A 16,398-nucleotide genomic window follows, 5' to 3' on the forward strand; every position below is an offset into this window, starting at 1 on the left:
GTTTCAGGTGTACAGCATAGTGGCTAGACATTTACATAATTTATAAAGTGATCCCCCCGCTCCCCGATTAGTCTAGTACCCACCTGGCACCATACTTATTTACTACGGTATTATTGACTATATTCTCTGTGCTGTACTTTACATCCCCTGGACTATTTAGTAATTACCAATCACTTCTTAATCCCTTCACCTTTTTCACCTATCCCTCTAACCCCACTCCCATTTGGCCATCATCAGTTTGTTCTCTGTATCTATGAGTCTGTTTCTGTTGTTCGTTTATTTTGTTCTTTAGATTCCACATGCAAGTGAGATCATATGGTATTTGTCTTACTCTGGTTGACTTATTTAACTTAGCCTAATACCTTCCAGGTCTATCCATGTTGTTGTAAATGATTAAGATTTTGTTTTATTTTATGGCTGATTAATATTACATTGTATATATGTACCACTTCCTTTTTACCCAATTGTCAGTTGATGGGCACTCAAGGTGCTTCTATATCTTGGCTATTGTAAATAATGCTGCAGTGAACATAGCGGTGGATATATCTTTTTGAATTAATGTTTTTGATTTCTTTGGAAAAGTACCTAGAAGTGGAATTGCTTGGGTTATAAGATAGTTATTTTTCATTTTTTAAGGAATCTCCATACTGTTTTCCATAGCGGCTGCACTAATTTAAAATCCCAGCAACAGTGCACAAGGGTTCCCTTTTCTCCACATCCTCACCAACACTTGTTGATTTATTGATGGTGGCCATTCTGACAGGTGTGAGGTGATATCACATTGTGGTTTTAATTTGCATTTCTCTGATGATTAGCGACTTTGGCAGCTTTATATGTCTATTGGCCATCTGTATTTACTCTTTGGAGAAATGTCTGTTCAGATCCTCTGCCCATTTTTTAATTGGACTGTTTGATATTTTGGTGTTGAGTCATGTGAATTCTATATAAATTTTGGATATTAACCCTTTATCGATGTATCATTGGTGAATATCTTCTCCCATTCAATAGGTTGTCTTTTCGTTTTGTCGATGGTTTCCTTTGCTGTGCAAAAACTTTTTAGTTTGATGCAGTCCTATTTGTTTAGTTTTTCTTTTGTTTACCTTGCCTGAGGAGATATAGCAGAAAAATATTATGAAGAGCAATGTCGGAGAATTTATTGCCTATGTTTTCTTCTAGGAGTTTTATGGTTTTGAGACTTATATTTAAGTCTTTAATCTATTTTGAGTTTATTCTTGTATAAGGTGTAAGAAGATGGTCCAGTTTCATTATTTTATATGTATCTGTTCAGTTTTCTCAACTCCATTTATTAAAGAGACTGTCTTTACCCCATTGTATATCCTTGCCTCCTTTCTCATGGATTAATTGACTATATAGGCATGGGTTTATTTCTGGGCTGTCTACTCTGTTCCATTGATCTATGTATCTGTTTTAATACCAGTCCCATGCTGTTTTGATTACTATAGGGTTGTAGTATGGTTTGATATCAGGTTTTGTGATACATATCCAACATTGTTCTTTCTCGAGATTGCTGTGACTGGCATTTTGTGGTTCCATATAAATTTTAGGATTATTTATTTTAGTTCTGTGAAAAATGTCATCGATATTTGATAGGGATTGCATTGAACCTATAGATTGCTTTAGGTAGTATGGACATTTTAATGATATTAATTCTTCCTATCCATGACCATGGTATATGCTTCCATTTATTTGTATCTTATTCAATTTCTTTCTTCAGTGACTTATAATTTTCCAAGTGCAGGTCTACCTCTTTGGTTAATTTATTCCTAGGTATTCTTTTTGATGCAAGATTGTTTTCTTAATTTCTCTTTTTGAGAGTTCATTATTTTTTTTTCTTTTTTAACCATTACTTATTCTTTCTTTCTTTCTTCCTTTCTTTCTTTCTTAAAAATTATTGGGGTGACATTGCTTAACGAAATCAAATAAGTTTCAAGTGTACCATTCAACAGTAAGTTGGATATATATTACATTGTGTGTTCACTACCCAGAGTTAGATTTCCTTTCATTACCAAATATTTGACCCCTTTACCCCCGCTACGTCCCCCTCCCACCTTCCCTCTGGTAACCACTAATCCACTGTCCGTGTCCATGCGTCTGTTTGTCATGTTTGTTTGTTACTTTCAGTTTTATATTCCACATATGAGTGAAATCAAAAGCTTTAAACTTTTTCTGTCTGACTTATTTCGCTTAGCATGATTATCTCAAGATCAATCCATGCTGTCACAAATGATGGTATTTCATCTTTTCTTACGGCTGAATAATACTCCATCGTATATATGTACCACCTCTTCTTTATCCAATCATTATCGTAGGACATTTTGGTTGCTTCTATGTCCTGGCCACTGTGAATAATGCTGCTATGAACATAGGGGTGCATATATCTTTGAGGATAAATGTTTTCAGGTTTTTTTGGGTATTCAGAAGAGGGATTGCTGGATCATATAATAATTCAATTCCTGGTTTTTAAGGAACCTCCATACTATTTTCCCTAGTGGCTGTACCAGTGTACATTCCCACCAGCAGTGTATGAGAGCTCCTTTTTCCCTACAACCTCTCCAATACTTGTTATTCCTTGTCCTGTTGATGATAGCCATTCTAACAGGTGTAGGTTGGTATCTCATCATGGTCTTAATTTGCATTTCTCTAATAGCTAGTGAAATTGAGCACCTTTTCATATGTTTGTTGGCCATTTGTATGTCTTCTTGGCAGAAGTGTCTGTTCAGGTCTTCTGCCCATTTTTTAATTGGAATTTTTTTTTTTTATTGTCGAGTTGTATGAGTTCTTTGTATGAACTGTATGACAGTTCATTATTGTATGAGTTCTTTGTATGAACTGTATGACAGTTCATTATTGGTGCATAAAAGTGCAACTAATTTTTGAATATTAATTTTGTATCCTGCTACTTTACTGAATCCATTTATTGGTTCTAGCTTTTTCATGGAAACTTTGAGTTCTCTAGATATAGTATCATGTCATCTGAGCCTTTTTTTTTGCAATTGGATGAGCGAGAACCTTCAGATAGATCATGTTTCCATTTAATCACAAGGAGTATTCTACATTTTTATACAGAATTCTAATTTCACATCTATCCAGACATTTCAAGGAATTTGAAATCTGGATATTTAAAAATATATTTAAATAATAGAATACCTGCAAAGTAATAACTTGAATAGCATATTTAACATGAAGAGGTTCTTTTAAAAGTCATACTTGTCTATAGCCGTGCCACCCTGAACGCGTCCGATCTTGTCTGATCTCAGAAGCTAAGCAGGGTCGGAACTGGTTAGTACTTGGATGGGAGACCACCTTGGAAGACAAGGTGCTGTAGGCATTTAAAAAAGAAAAAGTCATACTTACTGCAACTTGAAGTAATCATTTACTGCCTCATAATTTTCTGTCTGAAAAAATGTTACTGTCTGAAAAAGAGATAAAAAAGTTCATGTAAAGCAGAAAAGCTGGGAATGGGAATACTTTCAAGACAGGTTTAAATCTTTCAAGACAGATTTAAATCTTTATATAAGAAAAATAATATATTTAGCATCTTTTTCAATTTTCTTCTCTATCTCAGAAACTCCAATTAGTACATATTATGTTTACTTTGTTACATTTTCCTTTTAATTTTATGTTTTTTTAGTCCTTTATTTTTATTGCCTTTCTCTTCCTCCTCATTTGACTTTTGTCATTGTGATGTTCTTATTTTAATTTTTCATTTATATCCCGAGCATAGCAAATCTTTCACTTTCTTCTGTTTTCTAATAACCTTGTCTCTGGACCTTTTTATTTCTTCTTTGAGGGTTTTAAATGATTAGAAATATCATCCTGTTTGTAATTGTTAAGACTCTGAGGAATTATTTGCCTGAAACTTTCCTCTGTTGTTTTCGAGTAATTTTTAAAAATCTCCACTTGCCTTTTGCATATGTTCTTGCTATTTTAGTCTATCTGGGGCATGTTTCATTTCAATTTTCAGCATTTCACAAGGTTGCTATCTTTTCAGGATAAAGCCATTTAAAAAACATGTGATAGTAGAAGCAGAAAATTATAAGCCCCACATTTTTAAAGTATGATCATTGTAATCTCCATGTTCCTGAATTATTTTATGGTAGTTCTTTGTCATATATATAACACACACACACACACACACACACACACACACACGTATGAGTTGTGGTAGTAACACATACATATAGTGCCTACTATGTGCCAGGTGCGCTTCTAAATCCTGTATACATATTAATTCATTTAACCCTCATAATAATCTTATGAAGTAAATATAGCAATAATAATTATTCACATTACTTAGATGAGAGAACTAAGATACAGAAAGATTTAAAAACTTGCTCAATGTCATTGGCCAGTAACTCATGGAGCCAGATTTTTGTTAAAACACCAATTTTGATGTTCCATCGTCCTTGGTCATTTGTATATTTTTGTTGGTAATCAATATTTTGAAGGGCTGAATTTCAAATGGGCAAACATACATTATATATCCAGTTCTTGGAAAGAAAACCTCTTAGAGTATATGCAGATATTGGGGACATCAAAGAAAATTCCTCTGGGCTGAAGAAATGTGTAAATCTTTTCTATTTTTGTTCTGAAAAGAGGGGATCCCTCCGCTTCAGAAAAGCGAATTCAATATACTCCTTGTTTCTTGAAACACAATCAATCTCATCTCATTTTATTTATCGTATTTTGATTTCCCCCACATCTTCTTCTCCCAACACCTTCCCCCATAATATGCACCCACGATATATATCAAACAAGTATTATTCATTTTACAAGGATACAAAGATACCTAAGATCATATATCAAACAAGTATAGTATATTTCAGCTTCTTACTCACTCAACACTATTTTTCATTCAGCATTATGTTTTAAGATCTATCTGTGTTACTATTTGCAAATCTAAATCAGCTTTATTTGTTTCCAAGCCTGTTTATATCAGATTACATTATTACTGTAATTGTGGAATTAAATTAAATACTGATGAAGTATGAGTGTAAAAAGAAAGTAGGGTTACTCTTCCCCTGAGAACTAAGTTGATTGCTTTGGAAAGTTTTGATAAGCAAGTCGCTGAAGAAATTGCTGAATTAGACATGAGAAAGATAACAATCAAAGACTGAAAAAAATTATAAAAGTCTAGAATGCTGGTTGTTTTAAATGTCTTTATGTTTTTTCACTCTACTTTAAGGACACTGAACTGGGAACTCAGAGATGAGGCCTTATGAATAAGGTTATGCCAGAAATAGATGAGGAACTCCAATAAGTGGACTTATTTCAAAGGAAAATCTGTGATCCTATAGTAAAAGATTGAGTAATAAATGTAAGTTCATTTACTTAAATAAAATGTTCCATACCTGTCAGTTTCATTTTATTATGATTCTCTGCTTTAATTGACTTTGGAATTAACTGAACACTTCCGTTACACCGTATCAGTTAAGGGAGCTTGGTCTAGAAGAGGAAGTGTTAGATAGCGCAAGGGTCCAAGGGCTGGGTGGTTCTTCCTAAATGCTATTCTTGCTAAATGTTAAAATGTAGCACAGTATTTGGCAGATGCAGCTGTAAGCAGGGTGAGCTTGACAGGAACCCAACCCGAAAAGTGTAGCCAATTGCAAAGAAGAAATTGATGTATAATTAGCTAATGAAATAATGCATATAAAGCAATGGCTAAGCCTCTCTTCAGTGAGACAGAGCTTTGGATGTCTTGCTTCAAGTAAAGAAAACTACCTAATGACAACCACATCTTGCTCCTGAATAGAACACCCCAAGTGGAGAACCCCTTGAGTTTGGTAACAGAAGTGGAGACTATTTGGGAAGACATTGTAGTAACATGTAAAATGTTTATGCTATAATATTAATTGGAAAAGTAGTATATAAAACAATATATATACCCTGTGCACTTACACTTACTGTGGTAGAATGTTTGCAAAGACAGCTGCAATAATTCCTTCCACTCCTATATGCATGTCCCTTTACAGCAGGGGGTCCCCAACCCCTGGGCTGTGGACTGATACTGGTACCTGTCAGTGGCCTGTTAGGAATCGGGCCACACAGCAGGAGGTGAGCGGCGGGCCAGCGAGCGAAGCTTCATCTGTACTTGCAGCCGCTCCCCAGCGCTAGCATCACCGCCTCAGCTCCACCTCAGATTATCAGGCATTAGATTTTCATGGGAGCACTGGTCCCTGGTGCCAAAAAGGTCGGGGACTGCTTGTTTATAGTATATATTTGCTGTTTTTCCATTAAGAAACGGAGTCTAATTCCCCATCCTGTTCATCTGGGCTGGCCTTGTTGATGAATAGAATGAGGTCAAACCCAGGTCTCAAGAGGCCTTGTGGCTGCTTCTGCTTTCAAGGTGTGGGAACACAGCCCGAGATTGTCAGGCAGAGAAACCAGGTGTAGTTTGGAGGAAAGAAGCCACACAGAGCAGCGACAATAGATCCAGCTGAGGCCCTTTGTGCTAACGAGCCAGTGCTAGCACTAACCACTTGACATGTAAATGAGGCCATCTTAGATCATCCTGTCCTGGACAAGCCACCGGATGACCACAATCCATGAATAAACCCAGATTGAACCAGCTGAAAAGCCCAGATACTCACAGCCCAAATTGTTGACACAGAATTGGCTGTTGTTTGAAATCATTAATTAGGTTTTGTGGTGATTTTATACTACCCTACATAGGAGGTAGAACTCTACAGAAAAGACAGGCATTAAAAAAATAAAAATAAAAGAAAGCAAACAATACCATTGACAGTCAAATAGTTTTGCAGGAATGTATTTTAGGTGGCAAAGAGGCCTTGGATATTGAAAGTGAAAATTGTGGCTTATCGTATTATTGTTTATTAAAAACATGTATATTTCTCAACATTTTCCAAGCTAAATCTAAAAGGAAAATCGTTTTTTAAAAATGTTAATATTATACTTTTACATTTATTAAAATGAAAAAATTTAAAAATATTAACTTACCATGGTTTTAGTGCAGTATCCTGAGGCAATTTCATATAGAACCTGAGACTTCTCTTCTAATATATTTGGGCCATATGATTCCATAGTAATATATAGACCAGCATTTTCTGGATAGACTATTTGAGCCCAGAATGACAGGTGATGTCCCTTGTCCAAAACGTAAGAAATATACAAAATATTATGATAAAATACAATAAAGGGGCATTCGGTACTTTTTGATCTGGAACCTATACTTTGTATTTCCAGTCTTAAGGGATAGTCCTGTGGATATATTGTGCCATCATCAAAAACATATATGAGATATATTTTACCAGATGCATTCAAGAAGAATAATGATTTTGTTTGACTATTTATCCATAAATGTAGTTTTATTGCATCCGTAGTATACGTCTTGAAAAAAAACATTACATTATTTTCCATTTTTACTATGATATTTCCATAATAATCTGGAAAAAAAGAGAAAAATTTGTGTTACTCTAACTATAAATCCATGCCATTTTGAGTGTGCTTTTAATCAAAATAACTTCTTTTGTAATAACAGTATTTATGTACTTGGCGAAAATTAGAGTGAGTGGGCACAAATCTGCAACTTTACACAATGCTGGATAACTTCTCTTCACAGCAGAGCAATTTTTTTCCTCGCATTCACTATATCGCTTAATTACCTCTTTAAAGACTATCTCCAAATATAGTCACGATGGGAGTTAGGTCTTTAACATGCATTTTGGGGGCATATAATTTAGTCCATAACACAGTGCTTCCTAATAATGCCATTCCCGTCATGCTTATTATTATTTAATACACTAATTCAAGCTTGGAGTATTTTTTTTGGCGTGTTTTAGTAAAACCACAAGGGTAAAGTGTCCCTAATGCTGAGGAGACACACACTGGAAATCAAACACCAGCGTTTTCATGTCAGTGACCCTTCAAGTTCTGCCACTGTGTGAGGGACAGAGCATGCTGCTGACGTGATTTGGGCAATAGAGGGACTAGGTAATTTTTTAAAAAAGTATTTAAATTAAGTTTATTGGGGTAACATTGGTTAATATAATTATATAATTTTCAGGTATACATTATAATTTAACATCTGTATATCCTATTGTGTATTTACCACCCAAAGTCCACTTTCCTTCAGCTACCATATATTTGATCCCCTTTACCCACTTCGGCCTCCCCCTAGCCCTCTATATTTGACCCCCTTTACCCCATCTACGTCCCCCCTCCTCCTCCACCCCTTACCCTCTGGTAACCACTAGTCTATTGTCTATGTCCATGAGTCTCTGTTTGTCCTGTTCATTTGTTGCTTTTAGGTTTATATCCCACATATAAGTGATATCATGTGATTTTCGACTTTTTCTCCCTGGCTTATTTTGCTTAGCATGATTATCTCAAGGTCCATCCATGTTGTCGCAAATGGCAGTATTTCATCTCTTCTTATGGCTGAGTAATATTCCATTGTATATATGTACCACAGCTTCTTTAGCCAATCAACTATCGTAGGACACTTCGGTTGCTTCCATGTCCTGGCCACTGTGAATAATGCTGCTACGAACATTGGTGTGCAAATATCTTTATGGATATGATTTTTCAGTGACTGGGTAATTTTTTCATAACTTAAATTTCTTTATATGTTTAATTTTGTTTTATTTGCTTTTGGCGATAAATTCATCCAAGCTTACCCAATTCTTAGCCCTGTTGTGCCATGTGTGTTTTTAGAAACCTCACAAGGTGTAAGGAGAGAAAAACATGGATGGATGACCTGATAAAATATGTCTTCGTCAAATAAAAAAGTGTAGGATACATAGTATGATAATATATAAAACATAAAACCTCACCAAAAATATATCGTTTTTGGATTTTATATAATGTCTAAGTCCTTTCGTGAGATGGTCCCCGTTTCGTTAGCCAGTCGTATCTCTTACTAGTTTTTGTTGCACGCTCTGCTGGCTAGTCGCACTGAACTAACTTCCGTTTCACAAACTGGCCACGTTCTCTCCCACTTCCGAGTCTTTGCTACCTCATCCCACGATCCCAACTAGTAATCCTCTTTTTTTCTAATATATTCTCTCCCCCTGGTTTCAGTTTAGAAGTCATTTAATTCATGCTGATTTTTCAAATCTCATAAATCTGGAGTACATGACCCTTTCGTATGCCTTCTGTCACTCTCTTTCACCACTCAAACTATTCATTAAAAACGTTATTAAATGTACTTTGGATCAAATAGGAAGTTAAGATGAAAGTCAAATGATATCTCTGATAAGGAATTAATATCTAAAAAAATATAAAGAACTCATATAGCTCAATATACAAAAAAAAAAAAAATGGTCAAAGGCCACAGATAGAAATTTCTCCAAAGAGGGCATACGGATGGCCAATGGACACATGAAAAGATGCTCAACATCACAAATCATGAGGGAAATGCAAATCAAAACCATGGTGAGATATCACCTCACACCTGTCAGACTGGCTATCAAGTGTTGGCAAGAAGGTGGAAAAAAGGAAAGCCTCGTATACTGTCAGCAGGATTGTAAACTGGTATAGACAGTATAGAAAACAGTGTGGAGGTTCCTTGAAAAGTTAAAAGTAGAGTTATCTTATGACCCAGCAATTTCACTTCTGGATATTTTTTCAAATAAATCAAAAACACTAATTTGAAAAGATATATGCACCCCTTTGTTCATTGTAGCATTATTTACAATAGTCAAGATATGGAGGCATCCTGGTGTACCTCAATAGATGAAAAGATAAAGAAGTCGTGGTACGTGTATACAATGGAATATGACTCAGCCATAAAACGGAACGAAATCTTGCCATTTGCGCCAACATGGATGGACCTAGAAGATATTATGCTCAGTGAAATAGGTCAGACAGAGAAAGACAAATACCGTATAATTTTACTTACACGTGGAATCTAAAAAAACAACATAAAAGAGCAAACCAAACAGCAATAAACTCATAGATACAGAGAACAAACTGGTGGTTCGGGCATGGGAGGGATGTTGGGGGGAGACTATCTCACCTGTAAAAACGGTATTGATAACGCTGTCATGCGATAATCTCGATAGATTTCCAAATTCTGTAGGTGTTTGTACAACTCCAGTAACAGTGAAATTGTGATAACAATAGTAGACCCTATGTTTGTCCCATAGTATTAATTCTGACATTGCTGTATATAGAAAACGTGAAGTTATAACACTGTCGATCGTGACATTTAACACAAAGTCTTGGAGCATCCACTGTTCTGTAACTTCGCTATATATCACTATGTACATTTTTTTAAAGGCGGTACATGTAATACAGTAATTTAATAGTACGGCAAGTTCCAAAGGGTGTCCTGTATACTCAACTTTGTGAATAGTCACAACAGCAGCTGCTGACATATTCAGAATTTTTTTCAGTTTTTTAATAGTTATTAATTTGACAAATTTAGGAGAAGCATATCTGAGATAAATTTCATCACTTGTCCAGATCGCCATGGTGCTCTTTATATTGGCCTGTGACAAAATTGAAAATAATTAGAAAATCTTCGATTTTAGGGACAGTCCTAAAAGTTCTCGACTTCTAAGATTTAAAAATAAAACATAGTAACTACTAAGGTTTAATTTCTAGTATGTTTCTGAATAATGTTTCAGGCATAGAAATATATGAGATAGAAATGTGTCATGTTATGTATAACCATATGAGTAAATTATTTCAGTAATTTTATTTTTTTATGTATTGTTTCTATCAGTAGAAATAATTTATTCCCCAAAGAGCATCAGCCTTCTCTTTTCTTATGCATTCGTTCACTCTGTCCAAGAATGACCCTTTAACCTTAACGTTTACTAAAGTCACGATATAAGAACACCTCAAGAGTTAAGTCATTTTGAGAATTCTAGCTTCTTTGAACATCAGATAAAGAGAAGAGAGAACTTAAAATCTCAAACCAATCAATATTACCCCTCTATGAACACCATCTATTAGAGAAAATGGCTATTCAAAAACCGCTATGTCTGAAATTCACTTGGCCTAATTTCATTTAGAGAGCCAAAGCTCCCCTTCTCCCCATCTCCCTTCCACAGCTGGTTCTAATTCTTAGAGATTTTTATTTAAAATGTAACTTCTGTATCCATGACCATTAAAAGAAGTCTTTTGGGCACATCTTGTCTCTCTAACTTTACTTAATTTAAAAATATTTAGTCTATACCCAAATGGGATGTAGGCGGATACCAAACTGTTAAGAGAAGAAAGAGACTATTTGTGTTAAAAAGTATTTTTACCAAGCGAAGATTCAATTTAAAATTTAGAGCTTATGTTGCTTAAATTAGTGTGAAAGAATCCTCATAGGGTAAATGGGTTACACACAAAATGACCCACAGATATTCTCATTCTTGGCGGAGGGATGGGAAGAGGGATTCACCATGACATGGTAGATGGGAATTCCGCGGAGTCCCAGCAGTAGAATGAGTTTTCACTCATCCACAAACTCTTTTCTAGAGATCTTCACCTAGAGCTTGCGGATGTAAACCAAAGATCTTGGGGCAAGGGAGGGGAACTGGGAGAGCTCCCTGAGGCGTTCAGGGTCTCTCACAAATATAAAGCAGGGAGGGGGCAGACAGCAAGGCAGCAAAGTATTGTGGATTCTCAGGTACCACAGGCTGGGAGTGGGATGAGAGAGCTGAGAGAAACTTTCCTTCTGAGACATGTTTGAAAGTGTAAAGCAGTCTCCCGGCCAAGATTTAGGACAAGGAAGCAGGACGGAGAGAGAGAGAGAGAGAGGTCCCCCAAAGCACAAAGTCCAGGGGCAGATGAGAGAGGGGAGAGAATTCTTCAGTGATTAAAAAAAAAAAAAAAGGAAAAAATAGCTGGCAGCTAGGCTATAAAGCAGATAGTTCTCTCTGGGTTTGGAAAGCTGGTGGCTCAGTTGTAAAGTATGACGAGATCTCTGGAATCTCATTAGTGCTTAAGATCCCAAGCATGGCTAGAGAGGAAATAACTATAATAAAAATGCTGAAGGATTGAGTGGGAAAGATAGGCAGTGTGAGTGCAGAGATGGGCATTTCAGCCGAGACACATAAATGATAAAAAAAGAGAGCAAAATGGAAATACTAGAAATAAGGAATATAATATTAGGACTAAAGACATTATTAGATATATTTAAGAGTAAGCCAGGAAAAGGAGAAAAAAAAACAGTGAACTTGAAGATAGTTAACAGCAGGTATACAAACTAAAATATGAAGAAAAAAGCACAGTGAAAAAAATTAATTGGTGGTCTGAGATCTATGGAACAACATTAAATGGTCTCATGTATCCTAGAGGAAAAAGAGAATTGTGCAGAAGAAAGTTGAAGAGCTAACGTCTAAGAACACTACCAGCTTAACAAAAGACGTGATCCCAGAAATCCAAGAAGCTCAGCTGAACCTCGAACAGGATAAAATTAAAGGACATCATACCTAGGCACATAATAAAATTGCCGAAGACCAACGATTGAGAGCAAATTCTAGAAGCAGCCACAGGTAAAAAGACACTATATATACACGAGAACAATGACACAAATAATGGCTGACTTCTTGCCAGCAATGATGGAAGCCATAAGATAATGGAATGATGTCTTTATAAATTGCTTTAAAAACAAAAAACAACGAACCCACCTGCCATCCTATAGTTCTGTATTCAGCAAATGTCCTTCGGAAATGAAGGCAAAAAATAAAGACACTTTTTACACACAAATGCTGAGAGAACTTGCAATACAAAAATTTTAGACATTCATCAGGCTGAAGGGGAATGACACCGGGAGGAACTCTGGGTGTGCGGGCAGAAATAAAGCAAACCCAGAATGTTATACATAAGAGACTTATTTTGCTATCAGTTTATGTCTATATATCTTTATGACAATTGACTTTTAAAGCAGAAATATTAACATATTTTGGGATTTATAGCTTATTTGGAAGTCAAATGTGAGATGAGTACAAAGGGCGGGATATAAATGGAATTGTAGAGTTGTAAGATTTTTACACTGTTATGAAGTATATATTATTTGAATTTAGACTCTGATAAATTAAAGATAGTTATCGTAAAGTCAAATACGACCACTAAAAAATAGTTTTGAATAAAAAAATCAATACGAGACAACATATGATTACTAAAAAATACATGATTCATCCAGAAGATAAGAAAAGAGAAACAAAGCAAAAAATAATAAGTTGGATTAATAGAAAACAAATGCCAAGATGTTAAACAAATCCAATCATAGCAACAGTTCTATTAAATCTAAGTGGACTAAATACTACAAATTAAAGGCAGATATTGTCACACTGGAGAAAAAGCAAGACCCTATGTGCAGTTTAAAAGAAACATAATGTGACAGATTGATAGTAAAAGGATAGAAAAACATACGTCATATAAACATATAAGAAAGCTGATGCAGCTATATTATTATATATTAATATAATATATAATATTATATTATATATTATATAGAAAAATGAAATATCACTTCACACTCACAAAAAGAGTTTAAATAATAAAAGATTGAACACACTAAAGTTTGGTGAGATACGGAACTAAATGAGAAAAGCTGCTATAAATATTTTATAAGGTCTTAATTATTACAGCTTTATAACACATTTATATTTATGGCAGAAGAAATACTTTGCTATCCCATTTCTTCCCAACCCTCAGCAGTTTATTTTTTCACATATATTTTAGAATTAGTTTATTGAATTCCACAAAGTAACATCGGGATTTTGATTGGGATTATATCAGATCTATAGATGAATTTGGGAAGAATTAAAAGTTTTGTAATAGTCTGTGTTCCTAGCCATGAACGTGATATAACTATTTAATGTTCATTAATGTTTTTGATATCTTGATCTTGTACATTTTTAGTGGCATTTATTTCTAGACTTATGTAACTTTTTTGTTTTATCTTGGATTTCCATATGACTTTTAGAAGCAGCTTCTCAATTTCTATAAAAATCCCCCTGGGATTTTAATTAATGTGTTAAATTTCTCAAGAATTGACATCTTAACAGTATTGAGTCTTCCCACCCATTAATATGGTATATATCTCCATTTAAGGCTTTCATTTCACTTAGTAATGTTAGTAGTTTTTAGCTATACACACTTGCACGTCTTTTGTCAAATTTATCCCTAAATACTTAATATTTTTGAATCTATTGTAAGTAGTATTTTTAAAAATATTAATTTGTGATTGTTTATTCATATATTTCATATAGAAATACAATTGATTTTTAAATATTGATCTCGATATTGATTCCTTTAATATTGATTCCTTTCGTCTGCTTTGTTTCAGTTTAACTTGTTCTTCTTTTTTCTGGTATCTTAATATAGATCATTGATTTGAGACATTTCTTCTTTTCTAATATAGAGGATCAATACTATAAATTTCCCTCTAAGTACCTCTTTAGTAGCATTCCACCAATTTCAACATGTTCTGTTTTCATTTTTTTTCACTTCAAAACACTTTCTAATTAGTCTCAAAATTTTTTTCTTTGACTCATAGGTTATTTAGAAATGTGGTATGTAGTTTCCTAATACTTTGGTAATGTTGCAGATATCCTTTTGTTATTGTTTCTAATTTAATTCCATTGTTGTCGGGAAACACACCTTGTATGATCTGAATACTTTTAAATATATCAAGACTTATTTCATGGTCCACAGCACAGTCTATCTTGGTAAACGTTCCACGCGCAGTTAAAAAGAACGTGCATTCTGCTGTCACTGGAAGATGTGTTCTATAAACCTCAACTTGACCCAGATGGTTGACAGTGTTGTCCAAGTCTTCTACACCCTTACTGTTCTTTGTTCCATCAATTATTGAAAAGAGGTATTAAAGCATTTGACTATAATTGTGGTTTTATTTATTTCTCTTTGAAGTTTCACTTTTTGCTTCGTTGATTTTGAAACTCTATAATTAGATTCATAAACATTTATGTGCACTTAATGAATCGACACCATTGTTATTAGGAAATGACCCTTCTTTATCCCTGGGAACAGTCTTTGCTCTGAAATATACTTTGATATTAATACAGATACTCTAGCTTTGATGTTATCGTGTATACCTTTGCTTATTCTTTTATCTTATGCTGTGTCATCATACTTAAAGTGTGTCTTTGTAGTTGGGTCTTACTCTTTTTGATCAATCTGATCGTCTCTGCCTTTGAATCAGCAAGCTTAGATCATTGGCATTTAACGTGATTATTTATAGGGTTAGGTTTAACTCTGTCCTCTGCTATTGTCATCTACTTGTCCCAGTTTCCTTTGTTTCCTTTTCCCTCTCTTTTCCTCTTCTTTTGGATCAACTGAATACTTTTTATGATCACACAGCTGTATTTTTTTTTTTTGTCATTGTAGTGATTGCTTTAGGGTTTATAGTGTACAACTTCAACCTCTCAGATCTTTAAGTGATAATATACCACTCCAAATATTGTATAAGAATTTTACATGAAATGTACTCATTCCTCAGTGCTGAGATGAGAGCCTCCTGAGCACTCCAGCCAATCCCCCATGAATCATGATTAGCGTTTTCAGTCTGGCTGGTTAGAACAGGTTCTATTCCCATCCCTGTGTGAGCACTGAATTCTGTTCCCTAGTCCTTTCAGTTAGTTCTTAGCCCAGGTTTGGTTAATTTCCAAATTAACCAACATTCCCCCATTCCCCCAACACACACACATTAGTACTCTGCTGAATAGATGAGCAGGACTCTCTGCAGATCTCTGGAATTCTGTGTGTGGCTCTTTTATCTCTGATATTCTGCTTTGCACACTATAGCCACCTTGGTCTCTCCTGACTGACAGCTCAACTTCCTCAACTCAGGGAATCTGTTCGATTCTGTCTGAGTTTCTCACTTCGCTGTTCCAAAGTCTGGGAACTTTATCAAGATATTATGCTGGGGCATTGCAGGGCTCACCTTGATTTCCAATATCTAGAGAAGCTTTGTTTTTATATATTTTGTTTGTTTTTTAGAATTATGTTTCAGGTATAGAGCACATTGGTTAGGCAGTTATATAATTTATGAAGTGATATCCCTAATTACTCTAGCACCCATCTGGCTCTATACATAGCCATTACAATATTATTGGCTATATTCCCTATGCTGTACTCTACATTCCCGTGGCTGTTTCTATAACTAGCAATTTGTGCTTATCCCTTCACCTTTTTTACCCAGCTTCCTAACCCACCTCCCATCTGGCAATTACCAGTTTGTTTTCTGTATCCGTGAGTCTGTTTTCATTTTGTTTGTTCATTTATTTTGTTCCTTAGATTTTGTATATGAGTGAAATCATATGGTATTTGTCTTTGACTTATTTCACGGAGCATAATCCCCTCTAGGTCCATCCATGTCATTGTGAATGGTAAGATTTCATTTTTTATGGCTAAATAATATTCCATTGTATGTATGTATGTATGTATGTATGT

At 34.9% G+C, this 16,398-nt stretch overlaps 1 protein-coding gene and 1 pseudogene across 1 annotated transcript in view; one reads left to right on the top strand and one right to left on the bottom strand.

Annotated features, from left to right (window-relative positions):
• CATSPERE (catsper channel auxiliary subunit epsilon) overlaps positions 1 to 16,398 on the bottom strand; it is a 98,002-nt gene that overhangs the window by 39,020 nt on the left and 42,584 nt on the right. The window contains exons 10-12 of the mRNA XM_011370088.1: positions 9,998 to 10,472; positions 6,979 to 7,424; positions 3,376 to 3,434 (exon numbers count right to left, since the gene is read on the bottom strand). Of these exons, the coding sequence (XP_011368390.1) occupies positions 3,376 to 3,434; positions 6,979 to 7,424; positions 9,998 to 10,472 (980 nt within the window). The remainder of the gene's footprint in view (positions 1 to 3,375; positions 3,435 to 6,978; positions 7,425 to 9,997; positions 10,473 to 16,398) is intronic.
• On the top strand, positions 3,231 to 3,349 carry LOC111745637 (annotated as a pseudogene).

The sequence above is a fragment of the Pteropus vampyrus genome, unplaced genomic scaffold (assembly GCF_000151845.1).
Source record: "Pteropus vampyrus isolate Shadow unplaced genomic scaffold, Pvam_2.0 Scaffold159, whole genome shotgun sequence".
Classification (NCBI taxonomy): Eukaryota; Metazoa; Chordata; class Mammalia; order Chiroptera; family Pteropodidae; genus Pteropus; species Pteropus vampyrus.